Consider the following 17031-nt stretch of genomic DNA (forward strand, 5'->3'; position numbering starts at 1 on the left):
CAGCGCCCGCGCGGCTGCTCCAGCCGGCGCTCACGCCCGGAGGAACTAGGACGGAGTTCGGACCCGACACCGTGTTTCGGCGCGGAAACCCGCGGCGGAGAGCCGTGACACGTTTGGGAGGAGGAGACGGGAGGGACGGAGCGCCGCGGCCCGGCTGGCCTTCGCCAGGCCGAGCTGCAGCCCGCCAGCCTCGCCGCGGCCGCCGGCCGACCGCGCCGAGCGGGGCCGCTCCTTCCCCCCGCGCGGAACTCAGAGCCGCGGTAGGCGGGGCGCGGCACGCGGGCCTCCCCGCCGCGCGCCACGGCAGCCCCTGGCCGCCGCGCCCCGCCCCAACGGGAAGCGGCGGCGCGGAAAGCCCGGCGGAGCGGAACAGCGGACGGGAAGCCGGCTCCTCGGAAAGCCCGGCGGGCGGCGGGGAGGCGGGGTGAGGGAGCTGTTGGGCGCGGACGGGAGGACGGCTGCCCGCAAAGCCCGGCGAGCGGATCGCGAGGTTGGCCCTAAGATGGCTGTTGTGCGCGGGGCGCCGTTGCTGTAGCGCCGCGAGGAGCCGCCCGCCGCCTCGCCCGCCATGGAGTGCCCGCACCTCGGCTCCAGCGTCTGCATCGCACCCGACTCGGCCAAGTTCCCGCAGGGCTCGCCATCCTCCTGGTGCTGCAGCGGTGAGTGCGCCCGGCGCGGCCTAGGCTCCGCCGGCCCTCCCAGCCCGAGGTGGCCCGGCCGCCCCGCGGCCCTCGCACGGCGGGCGGGCGCCTCTCGCCGCCGCCCGGCCGCTCCTTTGTTCCCTTCGGCCGGCGCGGGCCTCGCGGGACCTCGCTGCCCCTTGGCGGGAGGGCGCCCCGCGGCTTGGGGAGGGCCTGGGGGCACGGGGGGGGCAGGCCGCCCCGGCCCCCCCGCCCCCACGGCGGTGGCCGCCCCGCGGGACCCCTCTTTAGGGGGTGGGGATGCTGCGGCGCTACTTCTTCCACCCCCTCAGCTCCCCGCGGAGGAGCTGCGGTGAGGCCGCCACATGTCTCGGGGAGGTGGGGGGTGGGGGGAAAGCAGCCCCCGGTCCTGCCCCGGTCTTGGCTGCGCAGCTCCGGCGCGGGAGCGCGGCCGGGTGGCCCGGGGCGGGCAGCAGACTTTGTCTCCGCCGGGGGCCGGCGCCCCCAGCCCCGCCGGGCGCGGAGGAATGCGAGATCGCGGCCTCTCGCTCCTTTTGTCTGCCGGAGGAGCTGCGTGCTTGGCCCTGCCCAGGGGAAGCCTGGCCGCGGGGACCGGAGCTGAGAGGACCGGAGCCGCTGGGTGCTGCGGCGTCAGTGTGTTCTTTAAATCGGCCTGAGATTACTTTTTTTTTTTTTTTTAAATAGACTTTTTTGAAAGGACTTTAGAGAGTGTAGTTGTAATTGGACTGCTGAGGCTGAACGCGACGCTTTGGCCCCCCTTCAATCCAAGGAGCAGCTCAGTGAAGGGGGTCAGGGGGGGTCTGGGAGTCACGCTCACCTGCTCCGCTCTGTGGGTCGGTAAGAGTGTAGAGAGGGTTTTTTTTTTAGTACTTTGCTGGCTGATTTAACGATGCAAATTACTGTCTTTGAAGTGTACCCTGTGTTCAGTGCTGCCCCTGGCATGGTCTTGTTTGTCCAGGGGCTTTCCCTTTAAAGGTGCCATGCCCAAGGTGTTTTAAATTTAGCTTGCTAGTGGATTATCGCACGCTTCTACACAGATGCCCTCCGATGATTGCTGTAGTTTTTGGTACATGTTTTTGTTTGCTGTAACTGTGATGTGTTTATTTATGCTTGGTATGAAAGTAGACGCAACCAAGTGCGTTTAATGCAGGAAGTAGGCCGCGCTTGGAGCAGCAGCGTGACGACTTGTGCCCGTGGGCACCAGAGAGAAAGCCTTATTCGGGACTGACCAGTCAGGGAGCACTGCCATGCTAGATATGCTTTTAAGGTGTTCCTTTTTTTAAGGGAAAGGTGTTTGTCCTTTGTCTCGCAGTATCGATGCCTTCATCTGGGAGGGCTGCTGCTTACTTGAGTTCTTCCCTGATTGCAGTTTCCTGAAGCCAAGGTGTGGTAGTGCTGCTGCTTCCTTTGGCAAAACCAGTTATTTTACTCTGTAATGCTTTTGATTTTAGAGGGAGTACACTTTACAGTGATATAATGTGGAGAATGATTAGAAGGAAAGGAAGGGTACAGGAAAATCTGTCGTCCCTAATGTTTCTTTAATGAAAAAAAAAAAAAATAACAACAAGAAGTCTGACTCGGTAGGTCCATCTATTATCTTCAGAGCATCAAGGGTAAGCAAAGTTGTCAACCAGAACATATGGCAGTAGGGAACCACCCTTCAGAGAACTTTAAAAAGATAAAATTACCAAAACTAAAAGTGCATGCGTGGGTATTAATATAACTTAACTTCAAAAATCAGCCAGTTTACAGCTACAGGACCCTGTTAGGTATGCTGCTTTGCAACAAAAAATCAGCAATTACAACAAATTTTTCTTGGTTGTTCAGAGGTGTTTTTCCCAACCAGAACTTAGAGAGAGCCAGTTGCTGGGCAGTCAACTGATCTATTACAGCTGGGAGGCAGGAAGAAGGTGCCAGACACTTCAGGGAACTGAGTGGATTGGTGACCATACCACGTCTAGGGGAGTGTCTCTGTTTGCTATGCTTTGTAAGAAAATAAAGGTAATAAGTCACACAGTACTCGCATAGGTAACTGTTGAATTCCTAACAAGCTAGGCTAGAGGAAAAAGGTAGGGACACTGAATTTAAAACATTGCCATGAATAAACATCAGGCTTTTGTTAATTTAAAACAAATGAAAATTGTTCTTTTTAAAAATGAATTTTGCATTCCTACTAGTATAGTAAAATGCAGTGCCTCCCTTTTCGGTTCCAGCTAGTGATATGTGATTATTGTTACATTAACTCCCTAAGGGTATTTAGGGTACTGTCTCTTGTTTGTGTCTATTTTAGTGAGATTAGTTTTTTTAAAGATACATGATACTTGTTTCTGTCAATTCACAATAAATACTATTTCTTATTTGCTGGTTTTGCTGCAACTTGGTAATAAAAAATTAAGCAGAGAAAATGCTGTGTATAAATTAATATCTTGTCAAAATTTAATGCATTTTCTACTGCTTTTGATGCTGCTTTCTAAGGCTCTGTGGGCTTAGTTCTTTTTGTTGTTGATGTTGCCTCAGTTGGAGAAAAATATTTAGAAGGTAATTTTCCGCAGTCTGTAATAATAAGGCGTCTCATCAAGCACGTTGCCTTAAAATGACTCTGAACTTGTCGTTAGTCCTGTTCTGAGTCGCTGCTGACCTTTCCAGAAAAGGAGAGTAAGTGAAGATACTGATACAGGAAGCTTTCTGGCAGCCACGTGATGTGCCAGTGATAGCAAAACATTGCGGAATAGGTTGGAGAGCGAGTTCTTCGCTCAGGCTGCCAGTGGCTATTTTTATCATTATCTTGTGTTTCTTCGATTTGGGGAGCTGGAATTGTCACGCTGAGTGATGCATGTTGGTTAAGTACCTCTTCCTCCCCTCTCCTCAAAAACTCTCCTAACTGCAACAATAACTTCATAGGGTAATATGGAGGCACTTTCGAATATTGTTATTTGATATTGGGTATTGTGTCATTGTATAATGGAGGGCTGTTGCATTTGAGGCTGGTATTTGGCTGATATTCGCTGACTTCAGCCTTACTGAAGTTAGGGAATTGATTAGAGGAGCGTATGCGCCAGCCTGAAATGCTCTTTTGGCCTAAATCGGTTCCCCTTGAAGCTACCTGACAGAGTTGTGGAGGTTTTGTGATGGAGGAAGTCTCTTAAAAAAGCAGTAAGAGAAAGCATTGACAACAACTGTGTTGATCGAAGTATGAACATTTTTGCTCTAAATTAAAGAGTAATGGTGTATGTTTATTTTTAAGTGTCTCTAGAACGACTGTTATGTTACTGTTTTGTGGTTTGGAAGTCAGAGAGTTTAAGCACTCTTGTTTAGAAATCGGCATGCTTTCCCCTGAGTATTTAGTCCAGTCAAGCGTGCTTTCTACAGTAAGTGATGTGGAAATCAGCACACATTTACTTTGAGGACCTTTAAAAGATTATCAAAAGAGAGCACAGAATGCCTTTTTGCAGATCCAGAGGCAGCTTGGTGGTGGTGGTGGTGGTGGTACTGTAATTGGATGTTTAAGAGGAGATGAATATATGAAGTAGAAATTTTACAGAAACAGAAAATGGCTTTTAATCAGTGCTGTCACGTGAAATACTGCATGCAGATGTCTGCTAATTCCGATTAGAGTGCAGTCTTCCCATGCACTTTGATTTCTGAAATTGCTGCTGAAGTTCGAAGCAGAGTAGCTGGGGGCATTGGCAAGACTGCAGAGTGTCGCAGGCTGAGTCACTTGAATTTGTATGATGTGCCACACCTTCAGCACTGTTGTGCAAATCATGTATTTATGAAAAGTACTCTGGAACAGCTCAGATGTGGTATTTCTCAACAACTTGTCATAGACTCATGAAACCACAGGGAGCCATGCCTCGCCTAAGTGAGATTGCAATCTTCTAAGCACACCTGTGTAAGTCTGAAGAGTTTTTCCAGCATTTTTTTTTTTTCTGAGTGGTTGAGGATTCCTTAGTTCTCACTGGACTCGTTGATTGTTCAATGTGTAATTTGAAGTTTGTTCTTTAGAACAACAACTACAGACAGACAGGATTGAGTCTGCCAAAATGGAGATTTGTTGATTTTTATTTTTTTTTTTAAAGGGGGTTTGTACTTCTGAGGTATGGTTAAAACTGTTGCTTTTCAGATCACTGTCAGTTGAATAGGTTTTTTTCTTAAATCACATAATTTTGTTAGATAGTGAAGAGCAACTCTGGCTGTAGACCAGTATTTCCTGCAAAAGCTAAATATATTTGCCTGGCATCTGTTTCTTGTTCTAACTTCTGTGGAGTAAGAGCTGTAATTTCACAGTTGGTCGGAAACATACGTTGTGGCATTTGCAGATGACGCTTGACCATAAAAACTACGGGGAGAGTAGCATGAGGAAGCTGTTTGGGGCCTAGTGAATGGTGATTGTAGTGGAAATCAGCATGCTGAATTAATGACATTGTTTCTGTGTTTAAAGGAATTTACTGAATTATTAAGTAAATTCAGTTAGAATAACCCAGAATATCACTGAAAATGCTTTATTTATAAGTGAGAGCAAACGTTTTGGGCCGAGTAGGAGAACTTCCAAGAACATGAATGTCCTGGGTCAGACTGCTTTTGATGGTTTTCTGTTTGCACCCCCCCCCCCCCCCCAGTTTTTATTTTCTCAATTAAATCAGTTACACTGTTCTCTTCTCATTGGGGTACATAACAAGCGTTCTGCCACACTGTTTTTTGGCATTGGACTGGTGCAGTCACTGCCAAAACAAATACACTGTAAAAGCTCAGGTGCGCAGGCTTTAACTGTCTTGGCTTTCCTTTTCATCTCAGCTTCTCGTTAGTGTTTCTTCTCCATCTTTATGAGTATTTCTCTCTCCTTTTGCTTTTTCTTTTTTATTACTAGAGGTCCTCATTTCCTCTCTCCTTCCATTCTTACTAGAATACAGGAGGAGAGAGAACTCAGTGAAACTCGAGAGAGGTAGGTGGGACCTTCCTGTGAAAAACTCTGTTCAGTCGGCTGCATGTAGCCTTGGGGTAAGCTCGTGGGCAGAGCGTGTGGACCTAATGGTCTGTATGTGTGAGGGCTGTTTGTCACCCTGCGTCTGGAAAACAAACTTGGCTTGGAAATTACCAGATTTATTCTGAAATTTAAACAACAAAATAAGTATGTAAAAAAATTTACCTTTTTCCATTCAGTCACTTGAAATTTAATTTCAGAGTTGGGTAGTCTTTCACCTCTTTCTCTGGGTCACTGCAGTGCAGGAATGCTTGTTAGTAACTCTACAGATGCTAACTGTTGTTACATCTCCTTAAATTAATTCCCTGGCTGTCTTTTTAAGTAAAGCTTGTTAGATTTGGTTTTTTTTAGACTGAGTCTTGTTTTCCTTAAAACTAGTTTTTTGTGGGGTGGGGTGGTGGTTTTTTTTTTTTTTCTGTTCATGTTGGTTACTAATGTACTAGCTAACCATGGGGGCAGTAGTTATGTCTGCCTGTGTGATAGAGCATAGTGCTTTGGAACTGATTCTGTTAGAATATGCATGTTGATTGAGATGAGGTGGGGCTCTCAATTTCAGTCTCATAAGCTAGACCTTATTTTCCTTTTAATTACAAAAACAGGGAGTCTTTGTTTTCAAATACTTGGTCTCTTTTAACAGTCAAACTTAAATTGATGGTGATTAATATTTTCTAGATTTTATTTTCAAAAATTTGTCTATACTCTCTACTCAACAAAATCACAATCCGTCACAAAACTTGAACGTTAGCTGAGGAAAGAAAGTGCTTCAGAGGGAAGTAGTAAGACATATAATACATTGCCTTTGTTTAGAAACTGGATCTAATCTTCATGGTGACTTTGAAGATAAACTTTGGAGGACAAATTTTACTACTGACTGTTCCAAAGTATTTCATGATCTAACTAAAAATCGATGTTTTGAAATGACTCTTCAAAGTGTACCATATAGTAAGGAGACAGGATAGTCTGAGGTATTGTGGAAGTGGGATGTATAAGGCACACACAAGCATGTAGGGGAGAGAGACTAGTGTGCATGGCAGACTCTTGATTTATCCACAGATTAGTGCAGGTCTCATTACAGCTGATTTAAACGTAAGCAGGATAATTTTCACCTGCCTTTCCCAAGCCCTTCAAGATGTGCAGGTGTTAAACAAGATCAATGTATTATTCTTTGTTTTTCTGATCGTGGCAAGGTGCTAAGGCTGACAGAGTTAGACTGGTTAATGTCTTTGTTGCATCTGTGTCTGACGTTCATGGAGTGAAAGTTACAAACCCGATGTTTGGAATGAAATTCAGCTTTGAGCCATTTCTCATTTCATCAGTGCCATTCACTTGATTTAGTAACCTGTTCATGCTTTGTGTTATGTTTTAACAAACAGTCATTATTTAAGTAAAAAGTGGTTAAAGGCTATTAATTAAAATAATCCATGGAGGTTAGAAAGTGCAACTTAATTAGAAATTTAGATCTGAAAACTAGTTAAGGCTTTTCCAATTTTTATTTTGAGATTATTGGAGGAAACAGTTTTTGTTGTAGAGTGAATTGAAATTATATCTAATAAAGTATTCATTGCTTTATGGTATCATTGTTATGGGAGCACTGTAGGATTTTGTGTCCTTAATGATTTATTTCTTTGATTATAAGAGGGTGTTTTAAACTGTATAGGACATGATGAATACACTTATCATTCAGCAATCTTAACTGGTATGTCAGAGCAATCCTCTAGTGGTTAAGTTGCCCCCCCCCCCCCCCCCCCCGGAATATCTTGCATAATTTTGGACCTTGTAAATGTAGTTATGAAATGTCTTTGATAGATCTTTATTACCCGTTTGAATCTAACCACAATACCCACAGGCAACCTGGCAAAATAAGGTGATTCTTCTGGAAATTAGCCCAACCCCCCAATCCTGGGAGCAAACAGCTTTTTAACTTTAAGGTGACAAGGTGCTATCAGGCTTGGGGGTGGAGATTGGAGGTCCTTATCAATACCAAACAGGCAGATACTGATTTTTCAAGGTAATTCGTAGGTATATCATTTAGGATTCTGTGTGAATGTGAGCGTCTGCTTGTCCGCATCAAAATACAGGTGTATTTTCTCAAGATAGCCATGACCATTTCTAAAATATTTTTTTTAACCTTCAGTTCATAAATTTTTCATTTGGTAATGTTTTTGTTTACTGAACATTTATTTTCTTTCTTTTTTGTTCACAGGGATGGCTAGTAATGTGTCTTTTGCTAGTGTTGGGGAGGTAGGAATGAAATAGTGGGGTCTACAAATAAGTAGATATAAAGAAAGCAAGAGGCCTTCTTGATGTCTTTCTCCTCTTTTCCCTCCTATTTCCAGCTTGAATGTTTTGACCTACGATTGATTGCTGACTCAAGAAGATTCCTTTCCTTAAGGGTTTAAAAATTACATTACACTGTTGGCTTTGCTGTGTTTTTTTTCTGGCTGCTGTCTGAAAATGCATATTTATGTGTCTCGCTCTAAGATAAAGATTCAGTAACTTTTTTTTTTTTGTTCTTGACATGCTACTACTATAATAAGGAAAATATCTGTTTTCCTGTGAGGGCTAGAAAGCATTTGATTTTAAAATATGTAAGTATATATGTGTGTGTGTGTATGTATTTAAATTTGGATACTAATTAGTTATCAAAGTAGCCAAACCACTAGAAATTGTTTTTAGAATGTAAAGAAGAAACAGAGGGAATAATTTTTTTAAAAAATGCTTTTGGCCACGATTGTTCAGTAAAATAAGCTTGCTACTGATGTGCAGTACTTTCATTTTTTCTTTCCTTTTTTTTTTTTTTTTTTTTTTAATCAGGTAGGATGTGATTTATGTGGTATAAGCAGGAAGATCAACTGCTGACATTTCTTGACCTAGGGTTTGACTTGACATGTAGAAAGACTAAATTACCAAAAAATATGGCCCTACTGTAGCCTGAGAGCTGAGTATCTATGTGGGTGATAGGTAGTGCGAAGTGACTTGCCATATAAAAGAAGCAACACAGCATGCTGTCTATGTCTTATATGTCTTTGTATATAGATGCTATAGATGATGGTGATCTGACTGGTTTTGCACACACACACCACACCCCCTCAGTTCGTTTAACCACTTCCTCAGGACCTGACATGTCTGTTTACACTGGTTGAAGGAAGTTTTCCTTACCTGCTTGTCTGCTTTTCCACTACTGGGTTAAGAATATAGGCAAATGAAAAAGCATGCATTTTTTGACTTCCAAGTTTTTCAGTGTGGAATTCTGATTGCATAGTCAAATACTGAACTGTAAGCCAATATCGTTGAGCATAACCAGGGAGGTGAATTACATGCAGATGAAGCTGATCACATTGTTCTCTGACAAACATTCTTCAATATTAGGAATGTGTTGAAGACTTCAATGACCTATGTATTCTACAGAAAATTGTTACCTGCCTATGTTTTTTATTCTTACTCAGCTGTTTAGTTTGTCTGGATTATATATGGTTTTCTGTTGTAACAGTGGTTTACTGTAACTGTCTGTGAAATTTCTTATGTAAGACTGAGCAATTCTTTTATTTTGAGACAAAGAGGAGGAAACCACATGTACCGTTGTTATGCATGAGCACAAATCTTAGTTGATTTCATAAGTTCACTATCACAAAGTGACTTGCTTGGTTTCTCACTAAAAACTTAATTTCTCTGATTTTGGCTGAAAGATAATAGCAGAAGAAATAACTGTGGTTTTTTTTTCCATAGCTGGAAAGTGAGGCTAGTTTGCTTGGGTTTTTATAAATGTTCTTCAAAGTCTATCTGAATTCTCTTACATTTGAATGTGGTTTGAGTCAGGCTAACAATTGATACTGTTGAGACTTCTATTTATTATGCATCTCTTTGTGATGAGGGTATGAAATACTGAAAGAATGGTTAACATTTTTGTATTGTTAGTAATGCTTACCAGGAAACTTGCTGCCTTGTAAATTCTCTTGCTTTGATTTCAATGTAATTTAAATTTCATCTTTTCTTATCTTTTCCTCTTAGTATGTGGGTGTTAGCTGATTTTAAAACAAAACATTTTAAAGAGTGTAATTAAAACTCATTTCCCCTTCTGTCTGGTTTCATTTTGACTAGAATGCTGTTTTTCTAAAATAGGCAATAAAGATGTCTAACAAATGAAACGTGTAAAATATTGTTAAATAGAATATATATTTTCCTAATACCAAACAGTTTAGAACAAGTTCATTCCATTTATGAACTTCTTGTAGTGGGACTAAGGGTAGGATAGAAAGAAGAGCTTTTTGTGAGATGAAGTTTGAAAACAAGTGAGAATACTCTTTAAAACCTAAACAGTAATAGAGCTGACTTGTTCTACACTTAACATCTCTCTAGTTTTCAAAGCCTATAACATTCCGTTTTCCTGCATTCTCTGTCTAGAATGGAGCTTTAGCCTACTCAAAGGTTTAAAAAATACTCTTGTAACGTTTACTTCCTTTTTCAGTCACCTGGCTTTCATTACAGTTACCCATCTGGAATTGACTAGCCTTAAGCTCTTAAAATGTAGAGCAGATACTTTTACCAGATGTATATACAGTGTAAACACACCACTCCCCACCCCAAAAAACCCCAACGCGAAACAAAAACACCCAACCCAATCAACCACCATAGAAGTTTAACTTGGTATTTAAGTTCTGGAACTTACTCCTAGATTACAAATTAATGTTAGCATTCTGCTTGAACTTAGTGCACTTCTGTGTATGTTAATGCCTGCCCGCTCTTAGGGTTTTGCCATCATGTTTAGTTGAGATACTAATTTAAGTATTTTTGGTTCCTCCTGAATGTAAACAGACAACAGGGTCAGGTAATAAATCTTGCATGTATATATACTTGTAGCGACTGCGTTTTTAAAATGCAAAAAAGAACGTGAAGTAAAAAACTGAGAATGTGATCATTTGTGTTAATACATGTGTACTTAGTACTAAGTAACTTATATTGCCTGTTAGAGATTTTAACATGCTGCGGGTAAAAATCACAGAATGTCAGGGGTTGGAAGGGACCTTGAAAGATCATCTTGTCCAACCCCCCTGCCAGAGCAGGACCACCCAGAGCAGGTCACACAGGAACGCGTCCAGGCGGGTTTTGAATGTCTCCAGAGAAGGAGACTCCACCACCCCCCTGGGCAGCCTGTTCCAGGGCTCTGCCACCCTCACAGTGAAAAAGTTTTTCCTCACATGTTAATGTGGAACCTCCTGTGCTCCAGCTTGTACCCGTTGCCCCTTGTCCTGTCACTGGCCATCACCGAGAAGAGCCAGGTTCCCTCCTCCTGACACACACCCTTTACGTATTTATAAACATTGATGAGGTCACCCCTCAGTCTCCTCTCCTCCAAGCTCAAGAGACCCAGCTCCCTCCGCCTTTCATCATAAGGGAGATGTTCCACCCCCTTCATCACCTTTGTGGCTCTGCGCTGGGCTCTTTCAAGCAGTTCCCTGTCCTCCTAGAACTGAGGGGCCCAGAACTGGACACACTATTCCAGGACACCTGTATTTTTTTAGGCGTCTTTGATTCTGCTAGTTAAGTGGTTTTTTCAGTGCTTGAATGTCCAATTCTGCACGTATCCAGATGTTCTGCCATCTTATTCTGTTACGAGTAAGACTTTTTTTGCCCTGAGAAGCTGTTCTATCATGTGTGCTGATTTATAACTGAATTTATGGGCCAGAAGGAAAGAGTACACATGGTGCTCTAATGTTGTGATTTGGACAGTTCATTGTAAGTGGAAAATCCTTGGTTTCAGTCTTGGTTCTGATGACTGAATGTTTAATCCGGTGGATTTTGAATATAGAATGCATGGATATTCCTTGCTGCAGAGACTGGAGCCTAGGCAAAAGCTGTAAGTGCTAGGCTTGGTGAAACTCGCGCTCCCTCTTGCTTTGTCTCGCTGTTCCCCTGAATAAATACTTATTCGTGGGAAGTGCCATCTTGAACAGCAGGAATTGTCAGTCCTCCCTCAGCACTTAGGAGCAGCCTGGAAGGAAGGCCTTCCAAGGGTGCGAGATGTGTGTGTTAAACCTGAGGCATTCACACCTTGAATGAAGAGGGATTGCGCGGAGACTCTTTCTCAGCTGATTTATTCAGTCTTTGGAAAGATGTTATGCTTGCATCCAGAGGGAGTTCCAGAGCTGTAAATTCCAGTGGCAGGCAGAGCATTTTTGCAACTGCAGCACATAAGCCCAGGAGAGGGACCACATCCAAAACGTTTGCCCCCTTGGTATTTCTCATAGGGTAATAACTTAAGCGATTCCCTACTTAGAGTACTGGCTTTCATAGATGACTCTCTCAGATGCCTGATATCTCATGTATATTGTGTATGGGAAGTTTCAGGTGTTTAATTCGAGCTGTTTTGTCAAGTCACCTTAAAAGTTTCGTGTATAGAGGGCTGAGTTTTGGGATGTCTTACCCTTGCCTGTAAGTAAAATGACATAAGGGACTAAGGTGTAAAGGCTAGTAGGCTCAGTTCTGATCTATGCTGATAAAATTCTTGTGTTACTCATTCTCTCATTCTTCCTTTTTCAGTCTGTGTAATGGAAGTGGGCTCTCTGAGAAATACTCTGAATCTTGTGACTGAAAAAACTTTGCATTTGAGATGTTATTACTAAAGGTGTTTGTGTAGTTTTGGTTAAATGTGCATACGGAGTTTTGTATTCCCACCACTTGTGGTTGTTTCCCAAGATTTTTGCTTGCAAGTTTCTCTCCTCTTTACTTCCAGATCTTTGGAGGAGGCAGCTTTTAGTCTGATTGCTTAGGCCGGTTGTGTCACGTACAGGAGGTCTGTGTTTCACAAAGCAGGGCTTTCAGGTTTTGGTATGCAGATTGTTGCTTCTGTTTTCTTCACCTGTTTTTAATGGAGACTTTGTTGCATTTGTCAGGTTCTTTTAGGAGCAAATTGGTAGCAGGACAATGTTACTCTACAATCTTAATTAAACAGGGCACTGAGGGATTGTTAGGCAAGATGAAGTTAAAGGTATGGGAAAGGAAAAGTATTTCTCTAGAATACTTTTAGTATTTTTTTTTGAGATAGACATACGTGTGTGTGTGTATACATACATATAGCATGTGTATAGATGCTGCACATACAGCATGCTGTACATGTGTAACATATATATTTGTGTGTTTGTCACCAAGTGCTTATGTTGGTGGGACAGTTTGCTCAGCACAGTATCAGTATACCAGTGCAGCCACAGCTGTGAAAAAATTGTTCCTTGTGCAGATGCTGAGTGGAGTAACAGTGACCTTTTTCAGTTTACCTTGTATCAGTATAGCTGACCTACTGAGTCAAGATAAACTGAACTGAAAAAAAGGTCACTTAGTCCAAAGATGTTTCTGTGCAGGTCATTATGTTATTGTAGTTTAACCATATAATTATACAAGTAAGATAGTAGTGTTGGTACAGCTCCTTTTGAGAACAAAGTCCAGGCTGTCTTGTGAAGGCTGTGGAGACTATTGGAAATAGTTTAATGACCCCAATCTGTTTCCATTCAACGTGCTCTTAACAGAAGGACCAAAGTATTGCTCTTACTGTGCTGATATTTTGTGGCCTTTTCTTTAGTGATGTAATAAAGGACTATTTTAAAGCTTGGATGTAAGCACAGTTCTGTAGTAGCTGTGGCCTCAGGTCACTTGTCCTTCTGTGACTGGCGAGGCCGCAGTTTGCATTGATCACATGGCTGCACCGCTGCCAGATCTCTGGTGGACACTGTATCTTGCAGGTTGCTTAACTTGGCTGCCTTACAGAAACTGTTTCCTGTTTGTCTCCTCTGCTTCTTTTTTCTTTTGCCAGTTTCTAGATTATGCAGCCTGCTATTTAAACAGAACTATTAGTTTCACAGGTTGTTTGTATACTTTTACATAGCTGTAACTTTCCTAAAGTGGAAATCTGTGGCCTTGTTCTGTAAGGAATACACTATTTGCCAAGAGCTTTCATGCTTCACAGGACTGCACTTGGAGTCAGTTCTCAATAAGAAGAAAGAGTCAAGATTCAGAAGTACCTATCTGAGTGATCCTGAGGGTAAGATGGGGTGGGGGCCCTGTGATGAGAGTGCCAGACTGATTAGCCATATCTGGTGCATTCTACTTGGCGTAACTTGATGAAAATTATCAGGATGATTTACAGAAAGTGGAAGCTGGAGGGATGTCTCTGAATGTTCCCATAGTCATATATGAGTCTGTATGTAGTGGTGTTTGATTGTTGGCTGTCTTGGCGATGGACTGATACTCCTCTGCGTTTACAGAGGGCTTTGTAGGCTGTATAACAAATGAGTATTCAGATTTCACTTAGAGAAATCGTTCTGTAAAAGACAGTATTTCCCCTTCCTAGTACATGATGAAAAATTATGTGTCTAAGCTTCTGAATGAGCAGATATTGATGTAAAATGGCAAATGACTTACTGCTTCAGACAACATCGTGGCGTTGCGGATTTGCTTTCCCTTCTGTTTTGACATGTTAGTATCCTCTTTGCCTAACCACTTGAGCTATTCTAAAAATGCAGCAAAATGAGGCAGTTGGTAACCATTGCAGTAGCTACTTTAGTTGAGGCTGAGAAAGCAGCCAGCTTTCCTTAGCCCATATACCACTAAACAAGGTGTAACAAACAGATAATTAAGTTTTTTTAATGTGGTTAATGCAGGCATCTTCTGAGCCAGCCTTAGAAATACAGAGTGCAATCTTCAGCAACCTTTAAAAAAATCAGTTGTGTAATCCTCTTGGAACAGAGCAACTTTAGGTCACAAATTTAATACTGGCTTCTGTGTTTAATCTTAGTGGAAGTCACATCCATGTTATTTGAGTTCTTTGTGGGAGGAGATGTTTGTGTAGAAGATAAACTACACATTTCTAATATGATGCAATTGGAGCAAAGTTCTGCCTAACAGTTAAAGCAAACAAATGAGCCATCTTTTCCTATTCCCTGATATGAAAGATGGAAAATTTTAGTGGACACTGTCTTTTTGGCGTTGTGCAGAGTTGGTGGACTTGTTTGCTGGCTTTGTGCCTAAGACTTAAACCTGGTTTGAACTCTGCAGAACGAGCACTTCTTCAGTATAACACTTGACAAGCAAGCAGTGCAGATAGTTTAAATACCTGAATGTGAAATTGTAATTATCTGGCATGTGGTGGAAAGTAAGAATAATAGTTTGCAGCATAGTGCTTTGACGTAGTAGTTTAGAACCGGTTCTGTCTACAGATGATAACATAGTAAAAGCAAAAATGTTATTTCAAAGTGGGAGATTTCTGCTGGGATTTTGATGCAAGGGAAACTGTTCTGGGTTCATGGCAAGGAAAGTGTAGGGTAGTGGTTTGTTCATGCGGCACTTAATCGGTGTTTAAGTGCATGAATGGTTTTGACTTCTCTTTCCTTCTGGTTAATTTTTTACCTCTGTTTGTGTAGTTCAGGAAAATAAAGTTGCATCAGGTGAGACTGGTGGTCCATTTAGCCTGTTTTTAACTGATGATGGCTATTTAAGGTCTTCCCTTTCTCTTCTGTTTGCCAGTGCCAAATGCTGGTTTTCTTGCTAATGTTTGGTCAGATTAGACAAACTTCTTCCACTTTTCTAATCTGAAATGCAAACCCTACCTGGCTGTCCTCTATTGCAAGATGACCATCACAGTTGTGGGAACCCATCAGCTTTAGAAATAGGAAAATTTGATTTTGGAACACCAAAACCAGAAAACTGAGACATGTGAGAAACTGTGTTTCTCAAGTAAAGTACTAATTGCAGCAGTTGAAGAAAACAACTCTGAAGTCTTTACTAAAGAGTTTAAAGTAGTTATTTCAAATAATGTTTCTGTGGAATGTGCTTTTTTTTTCCCGATGAACACAGTAAAATTCTTAGTTTTCAACATTCCTTGCATTGGGAATGTGAATTGAAATACAACTATTTTTAATAACAAATTCAAATCCACAAACAATTCTTTAAGAAGCAGTGTTAGCTAGTTTATTTTTCACTCTGATTTAAATAAAAAAAGGTGAAATATAATGGTGTAAAAGTGTACTAAAGCTTCTAAACAACTAAGCTAGTTAATTTTCTCCCAATTAAAAATTGCCCCCCTCCTTGATTTTTCTTCTTAATCAGCATTTAATTTGATAAAGAAACTTCTTTCACTTCTGTTAGCTTGCTTTTCTCTGGTAATACTTGGTCTTCTCTGGTATGTACCATGGTTTGTAGCTTGGTGAACCTATTTTTTGAGTTTTGCTAAAAGTCCTGAATTAGCCTGCTCAGGTGATCCTGCCCTGGAGCAGCTCCTGTGCATGCTTCAGTTTCCCCAGTTGCTTTTTCTAAGGTGTGATTCCAGACAGGAAGGTTGTTCGCAAACTTTTCCACAATAAATAACAATATAAATAATTTACACATATGCTAGAGTTTAATCCTCTTCTTGTTGTCCCTTCTCTCCCCTGGCCTTACAGACTCTCATGTTTCTGATGTCTTGGTTTTCCTTTGTGACTCTCTTGACTGGCTGCTCCAAGAAGCGGTTACTTATAGCATGTAGAAAAACCAGGTGGCATCGTACCATTTTGTATTTTTGGGATAATTGAAGTTGTCTTTTTATTGTTGTGTTCTCTCCTTGCAGAAGTGCACGTAGCATTTCAATTTTCTTTTCTCATGTTAGTTGGGTATTTGGAAGTGTAATGCTATTTCTGTAAGTTCTATGGTAATGGATAGCTGTTAACAATTTTACTTCATTCAGATCTGAGCGTTGTATATCATAGCATCACTCCTTCAGTGACATGATCCACATCAGAATTCCTCTCAAAATTTGAGAGTTCAATATCGATCTAGTTGTAGTTCTAAAAGTGCTATTGTTTCTAAAGATGCATACACTTTTTCTTGACTTGACTAATGGAAATTTTTCTCTGCTTGCCTGTTTTACTGTGTTCTGTGTACATGGGTTATTTATTGAGGTTTTGTTTCTAATCTGAATTTGCAGACTTTGCTGCTGAGTTGGGGTGGGATTTGGAATATCCCATTTCTGTGGGTCTAGCCTGGGATGGTGTTTCATAATTTTCTAATATCTGCTGTTTTTTACCTTTAAGCCCTTTAGCTTAAAAGCATACATGTTTATTTAATTCAAGTTTTCTAGACATAGAAGACAGCTGAAAACTTAAATAACATCCTTTGATGTCTGGAATGGATTACAAAACACAGCACTTGTGGTACATTTTAACGTTTCATCTTCTTGAGTGTGACTGAAAGAGTAAAATCTTTATGGATAGAGACTTTCCGAGCACTGTGGCGTAGGTATATATATGTATTGTACAAATGGTGTATATTATCATGCATTGCACAGTAATTTATTCTGTGTGCTTATCAGATTGCCAGGCTTTCTTGCAATATCTTCTTTAAATGGCTTCTTGTATAACTAAGAAAAAA

General features: G+C 41.7%; 1 protein-coding gene across 2 annotated transcripts in view; it reads left to right on the forward strand.

Moving 5' to 3' along the window:
- Positions 1 to 568: 568 nt before the first annotated feature.
- The window catches only part of USP3 (ubiquitin specific peptidase 3), a 43185-nt gene continuing 26722 nt past the window's right edge, over positions 569 to 17031 (forward strand). For both annotated transcript variants that reach the window (XM_086471566.1, XM_086471567.1), the window contains exon 1: positions 569 to 659. In XM_086471566.1, coding sequence (XP_086327692.1) covers positions 569 to 659 — 91 coding nt within the window. The remainder of the gene's footprint in view (positions 660 to 17031) is intronic.

The sequence above is a fragment of the Leptosomus discolor genome, chromosome 11, assembly GCF_034619465.1.
Source record: "Leptosomus discolor isolate bLepDis1 chromosome 11, bLepDis1.hap2, whole genome shotgun sequence".
Classification (NCBI taxonomy): Eukaryota; Metazoa; Chordata; class Aves; order Leptosomiformes; family Leptosomidae; genus Leptosomus; species Leptosomus discolor.